Source organism: Hibiscus syriacus, unplaced genomic scaffold (genome assembly GCF_006381635.1).
Source record: "Hibiscus syriacus cultivar Baekdansim isolate YM2019G1 unplaced genomic scaffold, ASM638163v2 tig00001323_pilon, whole genome shotgun sequence".
Classification (NCBI taxonomy): domain Eukaryota; kingdom Viridiplantae; phylum Streptophyta; class Magnoliopsida; order Malvales; family Malvaceae; genus Hibiscus; species Hibiscus syriacus.
Genome location: NW_024061864.1, coordinates 33,890 through 57,745, shown reverse-complemented (window position 1 = coordinate 57,745; position 23,856 = coordinate 33,890). Strand labels below are relative to the sequence as shown.

Genomic DNA, 23,856 nt, shown 5'->3' with positions numbered 1-23,856 from the left:
AAAACACTTGCCATGCCTCTGACGAAATGTTTATATATAATGTATATGCTTTGTAAAGAAAAGAAAAAGAAAAAAAACTCAAATCAAATCACATGCTATTACGAAAAAGTCATAAATTTCAAAATACCCAGCCAATGAGAAGCGCCCACGTTTCCAACATATACGACAACGAAAGTTGAATTTGAAAATCTTTCTTGATTACAATAAAAACAACCCCCCACCCACCAAATTAGCGCTGTCTCATTGCTCTCTCCTGTTTCAAGTCTTCTGTGCATGTTCGATCCGACTATAGTGGCGATTCTGCAACTGCGAGTTCAACATTTTGAAGTTCTACCGAGCTGCGACTCTGTATGTAAATTAAGCGGTAATGGGGCGCCTTTTTGGGTTACGGAGTTTTGGGAGGGTTTCAGATGTTTGGTGGACTGGGATTTATTAGGTTTCATGTTTATTGTTTTTTAGCGGTATTCTGAACTTAATTTGCTTATTTCCTTGCTGGAAGTGGAAGATTAAGGGTTCTGTTGAGGAATTTGGAATTTAGGGTTTCCCTTCACTTGTGAGCACTGCGGGCTTGTTGAATTCTGAATGGAAATTTAAAGCTGTAATCTTAAGCTCAAATAATAGAGTTTTGTTGCATTTAGTCTTGGGGAAGCTGTATATGAAGAAATAGGGTTTGTATTGGGCGAAAAATGTTTTATTCACAGTTTATCTTGGCGAAGAAAGGTCCATTGGGGACTATATGGATAGCTGCTCATCTGGGAGGAAACTCCGAAAGAATCAGGTGGCGGACACGGATATCGGTGTTTCTGTTGGTTAGTACCTTTAAGTTTACGTGTACATAATTTATCTTTTTCCACTTGATAGAGAAATATCTTAGTCTTCATAAGGTTAGTTTACTATATACTGTGTGGATATGTTCTTCCTTTTTTGCTGAATCAGATTTACGTTTTTTGTTTTTGCTGTACTATGTTTAAACTGCAATCTTTTTTGGAGAGAGAAATGTATGATTTTACTTTAATACATGAAACATATTTACTTCATAATCGCTACCTTTTCAGTTATTCTGTCAAAGCTTCATTTTAATCAATTAGGATTTTGCATATTACCAATTTAGTTTTAGCAACTTTATGAGGAAGTAGTTGGGAAGAAAAATGTCCTTTCTTATTTGTCCTGTTAATATGCTCTTTTATTTACTTGTAATTTCACGTGTATTAAATCAACCACTGGGATTAGTGATGGTCATGCATACTTAGTTTTAAGTTTATTCAGTATTTCTAACATCTTGCTGAATAAAAGCAGTTTCAACTGTAAAACATAAATTAGTAGAAGAGGTATTTCTGAATTGGAAATTATAAACACCAGATTTACTTGGAAATCACCATGTTTGATGACATGAAACTTGTAAAACATGGTTTCTCTTGAAAATTATGGGGGCAGGGTGGATATGACAATAGTTTGATCCTATATGCATGTCTCTTGCCTACCGGTTTTTGAAACTGAAACTTCCATTCCAAAATTCCACTTTACATTTATTGAGAATTTTTTTTAAAGCTCATAGCATCCTCCTTTTTTCTATAACTTCATTTTTTTATGAATATGGCTTTGAACAGATTCTATTCTGTTTCCTGACGTGCCAATTGCGCTCCGATTGTCCAGTCATCTTCTTCTCGGAGTGGTGAGGATATATTCTAAAAAGGTGAATTACCTGTTTGATGATTGCAGTGAAGCCTTGCTTAAGATAAAGCAGGCGTTTCGCTCCACTGCAGTTGATTTACCACCCGAAGAATCGACCGCACCCTACCATTCGATCACTTTGCCGGAGACTTTTGACCTTGATGATTTTGAGCTGCCTGATAATGAAGTTTTTCAGGGGTTAGTTCCTAATTGGCTTTCTTGATTTATGTGTTGCCTTGGTCATATGAGTTTTCATTAGTTATCCACTATGTTACTTGGACTTGGGAGTGAGTGTCGGATATGGACTTGCAAAATGGGTATGGTTAGAATTTTTTCAGTTTTTCCATGTACGTGGAAGTTCTTTGGAGGGCATATCCCCATATTCACCTGTTGGGCACAATTGTCGGACAGGGATACTTCTAGTAAAATGAACAGTTCGAGCAACATAGGTTATCCGTAGATGTACTGTGCACTATAACGTGTAGCTTTGTTGGCAGTAACTATGTTGATCATCACATTAGCTCAAGAGAGCAGATTACTCTTCAAGATACCATGGATGGCGTGGTTTACTCCACATCACAATTTGGATTAGATGGTTAGTATGTGCTTTTGAATGTAAGGATTATTGATTTAACTACATTTGATTAGTAAATATGTAAATCTAAAATTCTAGATCTGATATACTTTCAGAACGGTTTGGTGATGGGGATGCTTCTCAGATTGGTTTCCTTGATGAGGTAATCTTGTCATTCCTGCTTCACTGACATTTTGTTGGAAAATTTGTCTGTAATAAGTGGGAGGCTTACTAATATAGGCAAGAATATCAGAATTTGGACTTTAATGGATGAAAAAATGTGATAAGTTTTGATGGTTGATTTACTGAAGTGAAACTTGGGTTTATGGCCAAAATTTGGTATGGAATTGGTTAGGATTTGATTGATGATTTAGGAATAAGAAGATGATTAAGACTTAGGCTATACAGGTGAATATCCTGCACCTAGGGTTGAGGTTGCCTTATACCATGCAAAAAAAGGCAGTGGCTACTGACATCATCACAAGCTTTTCTCCATTAAGTAGAAGAAGTTATATCTGTATTTTGGATTGAAGGACTCCTATCCTTTGAAGGAGTGAGATCCATGGTAGGACCTGGAACAAATTGATTTGCAACAATCCCTTTGAAACTACAGAAACAGAAATTAGTGTATTTGGTAGCTTTCTATCATAAGGAAATAAAAAAAAAGACTTGATATTGCGAGTTGTCCCTTAATTCAGTATATTATTTTTTTCTTAATTATTACAAAATTTTCGTTTTCGTGATTTTTAGATGGCATTTCTTGAGTACCTTATCATTTATGTCACTTTTTCTTTAGCAGAGATTCATTTTTTAGTTTGCGTTGATGGCGTGGAATCAGTTATGCGTAATTGCCTCTGAAGAGTAAATTATGTATTTAAACATTGGAGGGGATGGGTGTACTTCCTCCTTTCTTTGTCTCACTTGAAAATATTCTACTATTTCTTTTAGAGTGCTTTTGTTTTCTTCTGTAGAGTTATTTGGAATTTGAATTGGAACAAAAGGATTGTGATAATATTGCACAACGATAACTACTACTTTAGGGTTTTGGGCTAATGGGTTAGCTTATTTACCTTTTAGAAGGGAGGAGACCTTGATTATCCTAATATTGGAAGAGAAAAGTCAATGCGTGCTTAAAGCTTCCCAACTGGGATGGAATATTTTCTAACTCAACAAAGTTGTTCATACCAAGGGGTGTGCAAAACTCAATTCGACTAAAAAATTGTTTTTTAATTTCGAGTTATTCGAGTCAAATTATTTGAGTTAACTTGAATTAGTGGTATGGATTTTGAGTTTGAGTCAAGTTTGAATTTTAAAAGTTCGAATAATCGGAAACCCAAATATTAAAACTAAGTTGTTTTTTATCTTTAGATAAGTAATTCATTTGTTTTGTGTTTTGGTCCTGATTTCCTTAACTCCTTTGTACTCCCATTAATACTTTGACCTCAAAATCACTAGTTTAAAAATAACACTATAGATATATTATATAATTTTGGATGGTATTTGATTTACTAAATAACATTACAAATCTTATTGTGAAAAAGGATATGAAGAAATATATATGTTTATCATATATAGCTAGGGAGAGTCGCTTAAATTGAAACCAATTAGTACAATAATATTATAAATAGTTACAATTAAATTTGAATAGGAACTCAAAAACATATTTGTTTTGACTCAAACTTTATAAACTCGACTTGAGTTAAAGAATTTCAATAAAATTTGAATGATAAAATAATACTCATCAACGCAACTAACATGATTTCATTTCACTTGATTCAACTTAACTCGATTGAATACTCACCCCTATTCATACCTATTGAAATGAAGAAATATGAAACTAACTAGAAGGAAAACCACTAGGAGTAGAATGATTTGTGCCTGTTGCAAAATATTTGTCTCCACGAGGAAGTGGCTTTTTAGAGAACAACAGTAATGAGATGAAGGAAGAGCTAAAGAGAAAATTAGCTTGTTTAAACTGACAGTACTTGTAGATGGGGATGAAGTAGGATAAATGCATATCCTTTCCTTAAATACAATTAGAATTGCATATTGCCTTTTAGGTATGGGGATGAAGTGGGTCCATTTACTGAAGCGCTTTCATAGATGGATTGAACAATCAATAACTCTTATCACTTGGTTTTTGAAGTTGAAATGTGTGCCCTGCCTTTAAATTGCTTAATGGATGGTTTTGTTCATGGCCCTTCAAATCTGATATAAACCCTGAATGGAGGGTTAATATTAAGTTTGTCTTCTCAATGAGTTAGCTGATCTTTTTTTCTTACTTTTGCTTGGTGATTTTTTCTCTTACAGTAATCATTGACTGAAAATTCTTATCTTGGTTTAATTTTGAGCAGGAGCTAGTCCTAGATAAGGTTGCAGTGCCAGTAGATGGTGGAGCTTCCTTGTAAGCTTGATATATTATATATAATCCCTAATCTTTCTCCAATTGTATTGTATATTAAATGCTCACAGCCTCGTACACTCTTTTGCCTTATTTCCCCTTCAATCATTAATAATTGCCACATTAACAGTTATTATCATTAATTTCACTGGTTAGTATATGCAACCATTAAATTATCTGACTAGCCTCACCTGTTTGTCATTACAGGCATGACCTTCAAGGGTCAGATGTACCAGAGAAACAAGACCCAACTAATTTAGAAGCTGCGCCAATCAGTTGCATTGAGAATCAGGTTTGTTGTTTCAACCCAGTAAATAATTTATTTTTAAATCTTTTTTTATCTATCTTGCGGCAGCAGTTCATGCTCTAGCCTTTTTAAATTCTGAATTCGGAGAGTATGATCAGGATCTAGGTACTCCTGTGCCAGAGGAAGTTCATAACTTGTCTGCCGTTCATGATGCACTGGCTGGTGGTGACCATGTAGAACCAGAACATCACGATTATATAGAATTGGACAGTTCTGAATGTGTGGAAAATGCTTCTAATAAATCAATTCGTTCCCATGGAGATGAAAACCCAGTGGATCAGTCTTTGCAAACTGATCTAAATTGTGATGCTATAATTAGTATTATTTCTTATGATGGCTGCTATATTGGAAATATTGAGAAAGAACATACTAGACCACAAGTAAATTCTCTCCATGATGCCATGCCTATGGAGTTCAAATCTGCTGTTAGGACTACTGGAGGACCTGATGGGTTGGATAGAGTGGAAGATATGCATTACGGTGTCATGCACTCTAGGGATAGAACTGATGGTGAATATGCAGAATCTCCTAGCTGCTCCAATGTCACCTTTGATTTGGAAGACCCTGCTCGAAGAACATGTTCAAGTAGTACCTGTGCACCCACATCAGACGGCAGCTATTTGGAGAATGATCAAGCATCACATAAGTCTGAATTTGCCAATGATACTGAAACCTTCAATAATTTGGAGGAGTCATGCTCACCTTCCAACGCAATACCTTCAAATCCTTCCCGTTCATTTGAATTTCCCAGTAGACCAACAGTTGTTGATGGTGAAGTGCAAGCTTGTCAGGAACCAACACATGAAGATGTCCCGTCTATTCCAGTTCTTGGATCTAAGAATTCGGTTTTGGCAGAGCAAAACTTGGTCAATCTGTCCAAAAGGGAGGAGGAATTTCATCCTTCTGGAGCTTCCACTGAGGTGCAAGGTTTGTTTTACCAGTCTTATGCATGTAGCTTTACATAGATGGTCTTGTTTTCCCTCTCTATATGTAAATATTATCCACGACATTATTATTATTTGATTTTATCATCATGACCTTATATTGGATTTTTTCTCATTTATGTAAATATTATCTTTGCAGATGAAGCCTGCCAAACTCAGATGTCAGAACCTACTTTATGTGATGATCAGTTGGAAAATTCAAATAATTGTGCTATGTCCGATTTGCCTGCACCTGAAAAGTTACTCTCTGCACCGGAAGGGCCTATTGATAAACCAAGTGATTTACTGAGTGAGTCTACCCTAGACAAAGAGGTTTCAGAAGGGCATGGTGAAGTCGAGGCTGGAACCAAATTCATTTCAGGCAAAAAGCGAAGTATAACTGAAAGTACAATTACTGTCGAAAGTATAAACTCAGTTGAATCATTTAGAAGGCCACAATTCAGAACTGCAGAATCGATTCCTGATGATGATGACTTTTTGTCTTCTATTTTAGGTAGCAGCATTTTTACTCTAATGAACTATTATCTGCCATCCATTAATTTACTAGAACAACTGGATTTGGATAATTTTCACTCTAGGTTATTGAACTTATCATCATTTTTATGTAGGTTACAAATCTTTAATTTATCAAGTTATATCACTAAACCTCTATTATTGATAAACTAGGTCACTTGTGCCAACTTTTAGGTAATTCTAATGGAAAAGTTGACTTAGCATGCATATCTGCATAGCTTAGTTTTACATGTCATCAAGATAATGCCTAGCAGGCGTTTTAGGCAACAAAAAAAAATCCAGTTGCCATTGTGGGTCCATTTTGGAAAACAACTCAAATGGTTTTGTTGGTAAAAGAAGCCATAATTTTTTAGGCATTGTCTTGATAAGATGTAAAAAAAAGTTTTGTATGCATACCATCACTTTTTGTATTAAAAATCCTGAATAGAAGTAGATAAGTAACCTAATTTGTTAACAATACAAGTTCAGTGATGTGTTTTTTTTCCCTAATGAATTTGAAGTTCTATGATAGCTCTGAAGGGTGATACTAAGTTCAATGACCTAGATTGTAAACTATCACATGGATTGCAAGGTTCATAAAGAATATTTTTACAAATGAACTTAATTTGTCATTGCCTCAGTTGGACGATCTTCAGTTTTCAAAATGAAACCAACTCCTCCCCTTGAAGTAGCATCATTGAAACGCCCACGAACTGCACCAAGACCTAGTGCCTTCAAGAGAAAAGTGTTTATGGATGATACTATGGTCTTACATGGCGAGTATGTTATTAAGGTTTTATTTATTTATTTTTATCTTTTATATCTCGCTAGTTGATGTTTATTCTTTTCTCAAATGCACTTGGAATTTGATAAACTTGACTTGATAATATTAACTGTCAATACAAACATGTTCTGTTTTTGTTGAGCTTCACTGTTTTTGATTTTATAAATTAAAAATTGTCAATGAAATTTTGCGCATTGAAATTTCTATCCTTCCATGTTTCTTTTAACATACATAGAGATTTTCCAAGAGGAACTTTGTCTGAATGATGTTGAACACTTGATTACATACTGATTGTAAAATATAACAATTCATTTGTAGCATGCTATATGTGGTTTACATTCCAGTGCCTGGCTTAAGATATAATGAGTTTGTGTTTCTTTCTAGTCAGGTCGGTACATAATGAAATAATAATGAATGGAATTTGTTCTGATTAATTGAATCATAGAAGGTGTTTTCTTTTTATTGTTTTTCTTTCTTCAATCTGCATTTTAATTTTTTTCCGTTGTAGTCAACTACTAATTAGTTTGCTTTTTTCCCTATCAAGTACAATACGTCAGCAGTTGGTTAATACTGAAGACATTCGTCGTATACGTAAGAAAGCGCCTTGCACTCGCCCTGAAATTTCATTGATTCAGAGACATTTCTTGGAAGATGAAATATTTAGTGAACCTATATTTACTGGTGAGATCAAAGTGCTGGAATATCACTGCATCTGAATGCTTTTGTTGGATCTCTCTCTCTCGCTCTCTCTCTCTCTCTCTCTCTATATATATATATATATATATATATATTTGAAGAAATGAAAATTTTCAACTTGTTAGTTGATTGAAATGGTCCTAAAAAATCATTGTTGTTGTTTGAGTATTGTAATGTACTGAGTGGGAATAGAGGGAGAATGATGAACTGCTGCATGTAAACCCCACCCCATATATTACAACACTAAAAAGAGAAAATTTTACTGATAAAAAATTTGAGTGTATCTCCTCTAGGTGCTGGTCAAATTGGTTTTGCTTTAACTGAGCTAAGTTATAACTTACTCTAGATGTTTGTCTAATCTAGGGCATCCACAGGCCCTAGTGAGAAGAAGCTGCCTACTTCTACATTTGTTTTTCCTATCATGCACCATTAACCACATTTCTGTAGACGCAACTGGTATATTTAGATGTTGGTTCAGTTTTGTTGTATCGATGTCATATGCATGAATGCACACTCAAGTTCTTAAATTGTATAGAGTAAAAGATTTATCAGTGATCTATCCTAATGGTTATGAATCTAATTGTTATATTATTTGTTGCTTCATAAAATTCTGCTTCTGATAATCAAGGACTTCGTACTGCATTCATTTTAACTTTTAAGTTGCTAACTGCTGGTTTACCTTTCAGATGTATCACGTGACCTTGCATATTTGCACAGTGGACCCTATGACCTAAGTGGTATCAGGATTTCTGAAGGTGATGAAATCCATGCATCATCTGAAGTAGCTAAGGATTCAGGGTGCTCTAAAAGACCTAATATTGCTGAAGAAGGTGAAATTGAAGGGAGGTCTGTGCCTGTGATGAATGGAAATGATGAACAGACACTATCTGCTGAAACTCCTATTCGGACTAATATGCAGCAGGGTCAGTCCAGTGGTCTGAAGCAGGACAGGATTGTTATTGATGACGTGCCTCAACTACTGCATCATGAACCTTTAGATGGGATCACAGGAATGGAAATTGACAGAGATAATGTCGAAGTTGCTTCTGTGGCTAAGTACTCAGTTCTGAACGAGTCCGAAATACCATCCTATTCTAATCTAGCTTCTAAAGATATTAGTAATATGACAGCTGCAGAGACAACCAACAGTGTAGATGGTTTTATCTTAAACAATGCAACGGATATTCCTCCGGATCAGAAAATGAATTCTCAACCTGTGGAGGATGCTTCAGAATTGGATATGACAAATGAAAATGGAACCAATCTTACTGAAGTTTTAGAACGTGGTGTTCAGAGTATTAATGAAGGTGAAACTGAATCAAAATTATTGGACGAAAGTAAAGCCACAGTTGAGGTCAATCTAGCAAACTACTGTGTACCTATTCAAGATGGAACCAATTCTCTTGCAATTGTACAAACTGGTGAGCTAGTACAAACTGGTGAGCTAGTGAATGGTTCTCAAATTGCATCTGAAACTGGATATGATAAAGTTGGTGTAGTAGATGAAGCTCAAGTTGAGGGTGCACTCTTGGATCATGATGTCAAGGACCCTATCTGTAAGGGTAGTGAAGAAAGAAAAATGGATTCTACATATTCTGAAAAGGTTGCTTCACTAAATGATGGAGAAACTCTAGTCTTTTGGGAAGTTAATGCAGTCAATGAAGAAATGACCTCTCTTGTGGATAATCAAGCTGTAAGTTCTCTAACGCACGTAGCATGTTAGTGTTGATCTCAAAATATTAAGTGCTCTAACTTCTCTCTAACTAATTAGTAATTTTTAATCTTGAATGAATTCAAATTTTGCTCTAGTAATAGAAAGTAAAAAATAATTAGGATAGTGGATATTCATGCGCCAGCATTGGGATTTTTCCATTATTACCTTAAATATTTTCTTATTACTGTTTAATATATTTTTTTGGATAGAAATAGAGTAGGCCTCATTAAAAAATCCCTTCCTAACCTCCATGCTACAACATTACTGTTTAATATTTAACTTGTTTCTATTCTAGAAAGCATGGTGGACGTTTTAAAGTTCTGAGAACTATTCCATTCCTCAATGTTTAGTCAATGTGCTATTTTTTTCATTAATTTAGTATGTTATTATGAAACTTTTTTTTTTGCATTAGCCTTCCTTATTTTGTTTCAAGGCTATAAGAATCCGCTAAATTACTATTTGGCCCTCTAGATGCAGGAACTTGAGAATGTTGCAGTTGCCGATGATACAGGTTTGATCTTATTGCCTTATGGTTTGCTTTTACTTTTTTGTGTTGAATGGTATATTGGGTGTTTATGCTTTGAAGTGAAAAGTTGAAAAAAGCTCAATGGAAAATTAGACCATAAAACACTTTATAGAAAATGCAAATGAAATTGTATCGACCAGGAAAATGACTTACATTACCAATGTATTTTGCACCAACTAAACACCGGAAAATGAGTAAAACGTTTTCCGTAAAATGAATTATATGAAACAAATAAAACCTAAATACCATATATTAATCCTAAGATTTAGAATACAAAGCTGTAACAGTAGTGAGTAGACAGGGTGGACCATTGATAGGACCACTAGGCTATGGTCTCTTGAAAGGTTTCTCCCAAAAGAACATTTTAAAAATTTTCTTAAAAAATATATATATATTTTTTTCTATTACTTATATCTGTCTTTTTCCAAGGAAAATGACTTGGGTTTATAGGCATATCTGTTTTCAGGGTATCTTCTCCCTCCCCCAACTTAATCAATCTTGACTCTGCTGCTATTGGTTAATGTTTGTTTTCTTTATCATCCCATTCAGGATTTCTGAATGTAGATGACGAAGAGCTATGCGAGGATGATGATGGCATGCCATGTGGTGATGAAAGTCGTCTTCTTGAAAATAGTGGATGGTCTTCTCGCACAAGGTCTATAATCTCCCAATGGTCGATTATTTTAGCTGCTGTGTACCTCTTTAATTTTATCATTGTTTAACTTTACATGTAAAAATAATTTCTTAACCTGAAATATCTGGAATGTGGGTAGCTCGCATCTTTACGTTTTCTCATACCCGTTTTTTCAGAGCTGTTGCCAAGTATCTCCAGAATTTACTGGTGGATGAAGCTGTACATGGATGTAAGGTTCTTTCTATGGAAAATCTTTTGGATCATAAGACACGTAAAGAAGCATCAAGGATGTTTTTTGAAACCCTGGTATGTCTACTTTTAACTTGTCTTGAACTAACTTTTTAAAGAGCTTAGCACTATCCATCTACAGAATATTTGCAAGATGGATATTTTTGCGTAGAAAACTTTGAATGTAAATTTAGTCGAAAGCTCCATTCTTTCTCTTTATTTTCTTTTCTTTTCTTTTGATAATATAAAATTTCTGCATAAGTACTAATGTACAAATACACAACTTCTGCATCACTACTACCAATACAAAATAATGTTCTCATTTAAACACATATTGCCACTTTTGGAGACCTTTCAACAGATGCAAGTGAAAATATTCGGGCATTATCGTGAAGCAGGATGATCAATATCAAGGATAAAAAGTTGAATATTGAAAAATAACTGTAACTTGCATGTAGGAAGTGCACTGCAATGCATAATTTGTTTTTGTATGTGCACGACAATGAGATGGATGGAAATTAATGTGATTCTGTCCGTTGTTTCTGGGTGTTAATTTCCTGGTCTGCAGGTTCTGAAGACAAGAGATTACATCCATGTAGAACAGGAGAAACCCTTTGACAACATATGTATAAAGGCTCGAGCAAAGCTCATGAAATCGGAATTCTGAACTGATCTCACCTTCCAAAAGAAGGAAAAAAAGCAGATACTGTGAAAAGATGACGTGTTGTAGTTCTAGTTCTGATGAACGGTCCACATCAGGTAACTATATTGTTCCAAAATGGTAGCTGTTTTTCTATTTTTATTATATTTTTTAAAAATAGTTGCTCCAAATTGGGTAGCCATAACAGTGGGAGAGAAGGAGGGATGGCAAGTGGGATGTTGTTGATTGTTACTACGAACTGTAGGTGGATGATAACTGTTTGTGTAAAACATGTCAATTTACAATTGAAGATGCTAATTGATTTATTTGGTTCGACTGCTGCTATTGAATCTTTCCTTGAGATTCACATGTATTAGAGTTCAGTTACTTCTTGCATGGAAAGAATGGTGGTATACTGTTTTACATTGAGAATCTATTCTAGAAATAAGCGAATAGAAGTGTTCATGGATCGAGTTGTAATTTGAAATTTTTTAGTCGAGTTTGGCTCGAGTTTAATCTCGAACTGACGAAATGGTTTCTTTTGCCATTCAAAAAATATTTATACGATTTTATAATTAAATATATGTGATAATTATTTTTTGGAAATACTGTAATAAATGTTTTTTTAAATAATATAATAATTATTAATTAATAAAATATAATTTGAGTCAAGTAGATCTATAAAAATTGGAAAAGTTGTACCCCAAACCTGACGGTCGGTAGTATGGATGTGTTTTAATGTATCTTTTGTTTTTCTCTTTTATATATATATTAGATAAGATCTATTTACAAAATGTAAAACATTTTAGTTTTACACAAATTTAAAACAATTGTATAAGTGAAAATAGATGTTTGAGATATAAAATAATTCGACTCGACTAAAAAAGTTTTAAGTTAAGTTAGAGTTATAAAATACAAATCGAGTTATAAAATCGAATAACTCAATTTTTGACTCAACTCGACATAACCCTCACCCCTAGTTTATGTAGTGGTTGATTTCCTTATCATACATGAATTTGCATTAAGTTTTAACTAAAACTACGTACTACAATTAACTTTATTTTTTAGGGGTATGCATTATATTTTGTTAGTCACATTAGAAATGAACAATATTCAATTAGTCAATACAATGTATATGTTTTATTCATGAAGAATAATGTAGGTTTATTGAATCGAAAAAAATCTCTTTAAATTAATAAATTATTAATTTATCGATGAATTAATACCTCGTTAAATTAATAAAATTACGTAGTTCCAGACTCCCAACATTATTAATTTCTAGTAATAAAATTCATAGTCCCAGGCTCCCAACATTATTAATTTCTAAAGATTTTACTGTATATATATAAAATTTTGATATTATAAAATTATTCAAATTATAATTTGATTATCTTATATGAAATAAAATAATTATTAAATAAAACAAGTTAAATATGTTTATAAGTGTGTCGAGAGATAAAGATTAGCAAATTTTAAATTAATTAACAGTATTTTTAATCTTGGTTAAATCTTCTCTTTTATCCAAAAGATAAAGTAAAAGAAAGTAATGCAAACAGAAACATATAGAATTACAATCATATTATTAGACAAAATGAGCATGACCGCTCAAGGCTTAACTATTATATATAGCAATCTTCCCTTTAAAGAGAAGGTAACTTACCACAGTTTGACCATACAAAGATGGGGCGATGAAGGCAACTTGATTGCCAAAAATGCTGATTTGGTCCTGAGGTCCAGCCACATTCGAGAACCACATGGTTGCTGATGGGAAAGTGGCCAGCTGCCATTAATGTACAATCAATATATTTCCTTGTCAATACCCTTATTTTGTGTGGGTGTGGTTTTCCTTTGTATTAAAGTTTTTTTATTAAACAAACGTAAAAGGGTAATGGAGAATGAACAATATCCTACTTTGGTAGGATAAAACATTACAAAAACCTTTGCCATAAACAGTCTGAATTTAGCTTCCAGAGTAGCCTTTTTCCTACCCATTGTTGCTTTGGCATCTTTAATGTAATCCAATGGGTTATCCTTCAATGCAATTTTTAAAGGGAAGTTTACATAACCGATCTTGTTCCCCCACTCGGCTTTGCTATTCTTCTTCACCATTTCTTCCAAGGCCTGTAAATTACTTACAATGAGATTCAATAAAATAAATGAAAAGAAAACTACTAAATGAGTAATTACATAAACCCCTGGAGATGATCTCATGTTGATGAACAGAGTTGCTGTAAGACGAATGCTATCGGGAAGGTTGCTTTCCCCTTCTCTTGCTTCTCCATTATCACCCTTGGCTTTGCTTGTCACATCATATACAATTATTTACTATGGATATCAAGTTACGGCAGTTTTACAGAAAGGAGAACAGTTTTACTGTACTCGTCTAGTTGAACAGTTATGTGTTATTTTGCAACCTTGATTACCATATTTTCGGTTGAGATATGTAGACAAGCCAGCCTGAGTGATCGCTAGCATCACGTCGTTCACCGTCTGCAATGGAAACACATTTTAGCTCTCCATGAAGAATTTACAAAGGAAATGTGTTTTTTGTTAACCAAAAGAAAAAACGGGGAAACGGTGGACTAACCGTGTTGGTTGCATTCTTCACCGATTTGACATCATCCAAACAGAAAGTTCGACGCACGATTCTCCGAGAAGTAAAAGCAACACTACTTGAAGGTGCTTTGAGGGGTGTTTGGGTGTCTTTCAAAAAGTAGGTTGTTGCCACACACATGCATATATCAACCAAAGTGTTCCACATTAACAACAAAAGAGACCAACATATCCAAAACAATCCAGTGCCGCTGGATGTCGGTTTCTTCATCACCGGGAAACTCGGCAAAGCATCGGAGCAAGAGATTAGGAGTGACATGAGAGATGTTCCATCGCCAAGGGAGTGATGAACTCGAATAACCAGTGTGGATTCAGCGTCAGAGGTTTTTAGGTTTAAATTATGGCAATCCCATATGGGAATGGACTTGCTAATCTGTGTCTTGCTAAGGTTGGAAATGTAATCTTCGACAAACATATCAGGGGGAGACCATATCTTGATCAACCATAGGGACCTTAACATGTTTATCTATGTCTACCTTTGTTTTCACCCATTTCATTTCTCCACCCTATGCTACCTGCTGGATTTGTTTTTAAAATTAATTCACAAATTTATGTGAAAGAAATGGGTTGAATGAAGTTGTAAACAGTTTACCTGCACACTAGAGAAGCGAGGATGCTTAACAATAGTGTCCACCAAGTTGGCTTTGAAACTGTGTGGGTTGATGGAGCTCTTAAACCCCACAATGAGAATAACGTACACGTTGGATTCAGGCTCATGGAACATACGAGCCATGGGACTCAATGGCTCCTCCTCCTCTTCCTTTTCCGCTTCAGTTTCTTTTCTCACTTTGATTTCATTAAGGCCAAGATGAACTCTTGATCTTAAAACACCGCTATTCAAATGTTCTGTTGCGGAAGACGACTATTGGATAAAACAAAAATGCAACTGATAATTTGAGAAAATAAAAATTGAAGATAAAAGAGACACAAAATTTACGTGGAAAACCCCTAAATAATATAGGGTAAAAACTACGGGCAACGGTAGAAGAATTTCACTATGAGAAAAATAGGAATTACAACCTCTCTCGATCTACCAAGGAGAAAACAATTATAATTCTCTCTTGATAAAAAGGAGAAAACAACTCTCAAGAACTCTCTAAATTCTCTCTAGTATTGGAAGAAAGCTAGAATGCTTTAGGATAGTTTTGAAGCTAAATGAGCTAGGGTATTTATAGTTGAAACTTAAGGACTAATTTGTAAATACCCTAAATTACAATGACTAAAATTGTGTTTTTACCATTGTCCAATTTCAACTAAAACCCAACCACTTTTCGGTGCCCTCCCAATTGTTTGACAATTTTAATATTTTTTTAATTATAACTTTCCACCTTTAGGTGGAATGCAACAATTTTCAACAATCTCCCACTTGAAGATTTGATTGGAACAATCATATCTTCACACCATTCTTTCTACCTTGTACCTTCATGTTGCTTACGTTTCTGACAGGCCACAGGAGGATCGACACCAAGTAAATTTATCAGCATTGATTGCCTTTGTCATGAAATCTGCTATGTTGTCATTGGTATGGATCTTCTGCATATATATCGTCCCTTCTTCCACCTTTTCACGAATGAAATGGTATTGAACTCGTATGTGTTTTGTCCTTGAATGAAATGTTGGATTCCTTGCTAGATGCAAGGCGCTTTGATTGTCACAAAACAAAGAGACAAACTCTTGATTGTGCCCAAGCTCCTCCAATAGCATCTTCAACCAAATTGCTTCTTTACTGGCTTGTGTAGCTGCTACATATTCTGCCTCTGTTGTGAATGTAGCCACAACTGACTGCAATTTTGAAACCCAGCTTATATCTCCACCAGTAACTTTGAACACATATCCTGTAGTAGATTTGCTTTTATCCAAATCCCCTGCATAGTCAGAATCGACATACCCATTTATAAGTAAGTTTGATCCTCCGTAACATAATGCAACATTTGAGGTCCCTTTGATGTATCTTAGGATCCTCTTTACAATATTCCAATGCTCATTGCCTGGATTCGCCATGTACCGACTAACCACTCCCACTGCTTGTGCAATGTCTGGTCTTGTGCATATCATAGCGAACATTAAACTTCTCACTGCTGATGCACACGGCACTCGAGACATCTACATCCTCTCTTCTTCACTGCTAGGACTCATACTGGAGGATAATTTGAAGAAGAGGGGTAGAAATTGGCTTACAATCTTGCATGTTGAATCTTGGCAGATCTTCTTCAAGTAATTCTTTTGTGAAAGCCAAATCTTCCTATTACTTCTGTCTCGGTGAATTTGCATCCCTAGAATCTTGTTTGCTGATCCCAAGTCCTTCATTTCAAATTCCCTAGCCAATTGTGCCTTCAATTCTTCAATATGATCTTTGTTGGGTTCTGTAACCAACATGTCATCTACATACAACAACAATATAACAAAATCGTTATCACCAGACCTCTTGAAATAAGCACAAGGGTCTGCATTAAGTCTGTTGTATCCAAGGCACATAATGAAGGAATCAAATATCTTATACCAACACCTCGGCGCCTGCTTTAGATCGTACAGAGATTTGTTCAACATGCAAACCAAGTTCTTCTTTTCTTTTTCTTCAAAACCTTCAGGCTGGAGCATGTAAATCTCTTCTTCAAGATTTTCATGAAGAAAAACTATTTTAACATCTAGTTGCTCTAGATGTAAGTTCAATGTAGCACATATTACCAAGACTACTCGAATTGTTATTAGTCGAACCACAGGAGAAATTTTTTTATTGAAATCAATACCTTCTTTTTGAGCATATCCTTTGACCACCAGTCTTGCATGATACCTCTCCACTTGATCGTCACCATTTCGCTTGATTTTAAAGACTCATTTGTTACCAATTGGCTTTCTTCCTTGTGGTAGTGGCACAAGGTCTCATGTATTATTTTTATGAAGGGCTTCGATTTCTTCTTGCATTGCCATCATCCATAGTGAAGCATCTGAGCTATTTATTACCTCCTGGTATGTTGATTGCTCACCGTCCTCTATTAAAAGACAGTATGCAACATTTCCTTCTATAACATAATCTGAGTGCCAATTGGGACGTCTTCTCACACGATCTGATTGACAAGTTGTTGGAGCTTCAGAACTCTCTGATTCTTGTTCATCATGTGCTGGTTCTGCTTCAGAAGAATCTCCTTGTTTAACCTCTTTTTCCACATGTATTTGTGTAGTCTCTGACTTTTCAGCGCTATCATCATCTTCTTTTCTTTACACCTTATCTTCTACAAAGATAACATCCCTACTGATGACTACTTTGTGGGCAGTGGGATCCCACAAGCGATACCCCTTGACTCCATCAGCATACCCCAAGAATTTACATTTCCTGGATTTTGGATCCAGCTTTGAGATTTCTTGGGAGTTGTACATCACGTACACAATACTTCCAAATATATGGAGGTTTGAATAATTAGTTGGTTTACCAGTCCACATCTCCATTGGTGTCTTCAGCTATATTGTAGTTGATGGAGCTTGATTCACCAAAGAACAGACGGTATTGACTGCTTCTGCCCATAATGATTTTTCTAGGCCTGCATCCCTTAACGTTGCTCTTGTTCTTTATAACAAGGTTCTGTTCATCCACTCTGCCACTCTATTTTGTTGAGGAGTGTTCGCCACTGTGAACAGTCTTTTGATGTCTTCTTTCCTGCAAAAGTCATCAAATTCTTCGCTTGTGTATTCTCTTCCATTTTCTATTATGAAACACTTGATCTTATTTCCAGAATCAAGTTCCACCCGCGCCTTGAAGTTTTTGAAAGTTGAAAACACGTCTGACTTCTTCTTAATAGGGTACACCCAACATCTCCTGGAGTAGTCATCAATAAATAAGACAAAGTATTTTGCTCCACCTAGGGATGTAACTGGTGCTTGCCATACGTCAGAGTGAACCAATTCTAGAACACTTTTGCCTCTAGAATTTGATTTGTTGAATTTCAACCGGTGCTGCTTACTTGTTATGCAATGGTCACACAAAGGAAGTGTTACCTTTGTTAAGCCTGGAAGTAGGTTTTGCTCCACAAGGACTTTCATTCCTTGTTCTGACATGTGTCCAAGTTTCTGATGCCATAGCATTGCAGAATCTAAACTGCATGAGACAACAGAGGCTTCTGCTTCTATCAAAGTCTCTCCCTTCAGCATATACAAGTTTACTGCTATCTTTTCGCCTTTCAGCACCACAAGCGCTCCACGGAACACCTTCATGATTCCATTCTATGTTTCAATCTTGCTTGCATTATTATCCAACAATCCGTAGGATAATAAATTTTTCTTCAGGCCTTTCACGTGCCGCACATCTTGAACAACTTTAATTGTTCCATCATACATCTTCAATTTGATGGTTCTCACGCCAATGATCTCTAAGGCATGATCATTGCAACTATACACAGATCCTCCTGAGACAGGTTCATAATGATGAAACCATTCTCTTCTTGAGGTCATGTGATATGTCGTTCCCGAATCAATGAGCCATATATCTGCAAATCTTTTTCTGCCTTCCACGGTGGTTGACGCTTCACAGCATAGATCATCTCCATCATATGAAGTGTTTGCGGTATTGCCTTATGGATTGGAGTTTTTATTTAGACTCCAACAATCCTTCTTCAAGTGACCCTTCTTTCCACAGTTGTAACACTTTAAATTCTTCTTGCTCATCGACTTTGATCTACCATGTTTGTGACTGCTGCTTTGGCCACGTTCTGTTGATCTCCCTCTCATTGTTGTCATCGTTGTCAACGCTTCTGCTTGTCGCAGATTTACTTGTCTATCTTCCTTGTTCTTGCGCCGATTTTTTTCTTGTAGAACAGCAGCTGCAACGTCATCGAATACTAGACTGGTGACATTACTATTTGTCAAGTTGATGATGAGTTGATCATACGAATCAAGTAAACTTTGAAGTAGAAGTTCAGCACGTTCTTGTTCTCCTATTGTACATCTTAAGGATGTAAGCTGAGAAAATAACGTGTTCAATGTGTTTAAGTGCTCCGTCACCGAAGTAGATTCTGGCATACGGAGAGTGTACAATTTTCTCTTAAGGAAAATTTTATTATGCAACGATGTGGCCTCGTACAATTTGGCGAGATGATTCATATCTCCTTAGCTGTCTTCTTCTCCTCGATGCTTGACAATACTTCATCTGCTAATGCTAGATAAAAGTTTGCCATAACATTCTCGTCCACTTCGATCTATTTGTTCTCATCTGTGAAATCCACCGGCCTTTCACTGATAGCTGCTAGGCAACCGTCTTTCCTCAGGATAGCCTTCATCTTCAATTTTCACAGTGATAAATTTCTCTCATTAAACTTTTCAATATCAAATTTCGTTGCCATAGCTTCTTTTACGGATAGCTCCCACTATTTCACTATCGTGAATAGTTCTCTGGAACCTTCAAGGAATGATTAATAACTTATTACTTTTTTATGTTGGAGGATTCACCTTTTTGGTGGCAACCACAAAGATAATAATCAGATATTACACACTCAAATCTGGCTCTGATACCAATTGTTGCGGAAGACGGCTATCGGATAGAACAAAAATGCAACTGATAATTTGAGAAAATAAAAATTGAAGATAAAAGAGACACAAAATTTACGTGGAAACTCCCTAAATAACATAGGGTAAAAACTACGGGCAACAGTAGAATAATTTCACTATGAGAAAAATATGAATTACAACCTCTCTCGATCTACCAAGGAGAAAACAATGATAATTCTCTCTTGATAAAAAGGAGAAAACAACTCTCAAGAAACTCTCTAAATTCTCTCTAGTATTGGAAGAAAGCTAGAATGATTTGGGATAGTTTTGAAGCTAAATGAGCTAGGGTATTTATAGTTGAAACTTAAGGACTAATTTGTAAATACTCTAAATTACAATAACTAAAAATGTATTTTTACCATTGTCCAATTTCAACTAAAACCCAACCACTTTTCGGTGCCCTCCCAATTGTTCGACAATTTTAATATTATTTAATTATAACTTTCCACCTTTCGGTGGAATGCAACAATTTTCAACATGTTCCATCTCTATATTTTAATATCAAACTCAGAAACAAATCAACTTGATCTCTCTATGCTGTTTACTTGCTTGGATTGGTTCGGCATCTGGAATCCATGTATTTATAGAGATCAGACTTTAAGGACAAAATTGTAATTTATTGCATTGAGAAAAAAAACAAATTAACAAATAGACCGCGTTGTTATTATCAAGTATTATAATCACCCCTCGGTCCATCTCTAGTAGACGTTATTAATAGATTAAGAAAATTGTAAACGTATATTATTTTTTAAGCACCTTAAATTATTAATATATATATATATATATCAAAGTGTAATTGTATATTTAAAATAAATTAAGATTATAAATACAATAACAATATTTAAATATTTATAATTAAATTAATTATTATAATACGACGCTTCAAACACAATGTCCAACGAATGGGTTATGAGTTAGGATAATAATGTTTTTAGTTTTTCCTGTTAACAAAAAATATTTAGATTAAATTAAACAAAAATTTAATTGAATGCTTAAAGACTTAAACTATTTTAATCTATCTTACTTAAAAATAAAAAAAATATTGTATATATTTTTATATATTATAATAATAGTAGTACAAATTAAATTAAAATTCAATAAAATCAAAAGATTATTAACTTTAATAAAACTAACTTGCTACACTATGCACGCATTTGCATTATTTTCTTATTAGTCAATTAAGAACTTATGTAACCACCTGGAGCAAATTCTCCCCACTGCCACTCCCCCTTTAGCTAAGCATGCTTGAACCTTTTTCCCTAAAATATTTTCAAGTATTCAATATAAATCATTATCGAAAAGCATTGATTATCCTCTACTAAGCGCATGGATTGTGGTATAATCAAGGATAGATTCAAGGGAACAATAGAGATAGTCGTTTCTTTGCAAATTTTAAATTAATGTATATTATAGATATTTTTGTATTTTTAATTTTTTTTTATTTCTTTAAATTTTATAAGTTCACTTCTTTTTAAAAATTTAAAATTTCACTACTAACATAAAATATTATGTCCGTTTTTAGGTATAATAATAAAATGTATCGTGAATATCAGAATATGAAATATTTATTAACATTAGACCTATATTCAATCTCTAACAACTTTTTTCCTTCTTATTTGCATGAATTATCAGACATTTCCAGTTTTGTTGTGCATAACTAAATTTATTTCTAGAAAAACTGACTGATTTGATTTAAAAGGCTGGTAAAAGCTTTAGTGAAATTTTGACCATTTAATTTTCTCAATTATCTCGTGGAAAAAGTGAAAAACGTGTTGAGTGGCCCCAACTCCCAACTGCAAAGGGTGGTGACATTTTCGAGTGTGGGTCAAAAATAAATCCTTCAGACAATGATTGACAGATAATTTCCTGAATTTTGGACCATGTTTTGTTCTACAATCTCAACCTTTCATATTTTATAAATAGAGGATATAAGATTCAACTTTTAATCTTCACCCATACATGATGAGATTTAGTTCATTGTGGTTTTTATTTTCCCTACCTGTCAGTATTGTGGTTTCCTTCTTTTTCTTCTTTCTTTGTTCAGTAAGTATAAGTACTGGCTATAGTCTCTATTAATCCGCAATAAATATGGTAGATGATTGATTTAATTTATTCATTGCATGTTGATCGTTCAACGAACGCGCCATGCTTCTGGTAAGTGTTGACTTTTAACAACACCTATGCTATAACAAGTTATTCTTGACAATTTTAAGAAATTAAATTCGTAAAAACTGAGCTATTCCGCTAAGGTAAATGGTTATGGAGGAAACTCGAAAGCATTGGCTTTATGAATAGATTGCGTTCAAACCATGACATTGCACGGACACTTGCAATTTGGTGTTTGCTCCACTGCTATTGTCAGGCTGAAGACTTTGTGATGAGATGAACCCTTTAGTTAACCTGATAAAAGTGATTATAATATTAAGCTTTCCCTCTAAAGCAATTGGTTAAACGCCCTAGCTTTATGGATTTGGCTAGCCAGATAATGGCAAATTAAATCAAATTTATCTAAACAAGAAATTTTCGGTAATGATGGACTAAGGGAGTTAAGGAATTCCTGTTATAGTCAAATATACACGAGCACTCAAGAATTTCATTTTTAGACCGATATTTCTGCACTACCTTTGTTAGAGAAGCTTACAAAACTTGAACAAATGGAAGATTTCAGAGGACTAAAATAAAAGGTCTAGTAATTTATCATGCTAGTTGCGTCATTTTGTCCGCACCCAATTAAAATGCAAAACCAAAAAAGTATGTTGCTCATATTTCAAAAAAATGACATTTTAGGTTACCGAAACCTTAGAAATGAGGCCAACCTAAAGCCAACTCATCCATTTGAACATTTGTCAAAGAGTTGTAACTTTGAAAGCATTAAAAGAGCTCTTGATTCCTTTGATATTCTTTGAACTCACATTTACAATTTGATTCAATTGTGAACAATATTTTACATCATTTTTATCATTTTCCCTCCTAAAACAAGAAAAAGGAGAAAAACATTTTTAAACAGAACAGTCTCAGATATGAAGGGTCTGTAAAGCCCAAGCTTGAAAAAGGATAGGGCACGATCGATTCCATAGACCAGATTGGCAGACAAAACACGGGACTCCATCCAACAGATAAAATTATTCATTCATGTTGCATGCATCTTAGACTTACCTAGGTGCATCACATTCATCATTTTAGCATACAAGATTTTTGCAGCTTCTGGAGTCAAGTTTCGACTTCAGGATGAAGGATACTTGATTCGAAAGCGCCTTTAAAGAACGATGGTGGTTTCTTAACTCAGCAGTGAGAAGCTACACCTCAACCGACTTGACATATCCACGGATCTCAGAACCAATTTCAGATAGGTTCAAGAACCAATTCAGATCAAATCCAGTTCGGCTCAAACTTACCATGAGTAACATGCTTTCAGTTAACACTTTCAAGCCAGATTTCAATTCCACGACGGAAGATATCAGGCTGATGAAATTTATCAGTGGATTTTCCTATAAAAGAGAGTCATTCAAAGATCATCTCACTTGGTTCAGACCCGTTCAGAGAAACCACCTGAAGAACTATGATCGGCTTAGACCTGTGAAGGGAAGCCATTTTTTAAAGACAACATTTGTAGCATAACTTAAGTCGAAAAGGGTTATCAGCCAACCAAAGACCTTCGAGTTCGACTACGCTCAACTCCAAGGCACATCATTTGCAGCATAACTTAAGTCGAGAAGGGCTATCTGCCAAAGACCCCCCGAGTTCGATTACACTCAGCTTCGAGAGCACATCATTTACAGTATAACTCAAGGCTAGAAGGGTTATCTGTCACCAAAAGACCTTCGAGTTCAACTACGCTCAGTTCCAAGGCATATCATTTGCAGCATAACTTAAGTCGAAAAGGGTTATCTGTCAACCAAAGACCTTCAAGTTCGACTACGTTCAGCTCCAAGGCACATCATTTGCAGCATGGCTTAAGTCGAGAAGGGCTATCTGCCAAAGACCCCCGAGTTTGATTACACTCAGCTTCGAGGGTACATTATTTGCAGCATAATTTAAGTCGAGAAGGGTTATCTGCCAACCAAAGACCTTCGAGTTTGACTATGCTCAGCTCCAAG

General features: G+C 35.0%; 1 protein-coding gene and 1 pseudogene across 1 annotated transcript; one reads left to right on the top strand and one right to left on the bottom strand.

Annotated features, from left to right (window-relative positions):
• The first annotated feature begins 500 nt into the window (after nt 1-500).
• Nucleotides 501-11,937, top strand: LOC120125013 (sister chromatid cohesion 1 protein 4-like). Its single transcript, XM_039143535.1, is given in 16 exon segments — nt 501-753; nt 756-809; nt 1,608-1,869; nt 2,169-2,266; nt 2,362-2,408; nt 4,600-4,649; nt 4,854-4,938; nt 5,052-5,880; nt 6,037-6,390; nt 7,031-7,169; nt 7,718-7,854; nt 8,556-9,562; nt 10,061-10,094; nt 10,659-10,764; nt 10,920-11,049; nt 11,540-11,937. Coding segments are annotated over 16 exon segments (3,498 nt in total). The 5' UTR covers nt 501-686; the 3' UTR covers nt 11,639-11,937.
• Nucleotides 11,938-13,223: 1,286 nt separating this feature from the next.
• Nucleotides 13,224-23,350, bottom strand: LOC120124997 (annotated as a pseudogene).
• Between the last annotated feature and the right edge of the window lie 506 nt (nt 23,351-23,856).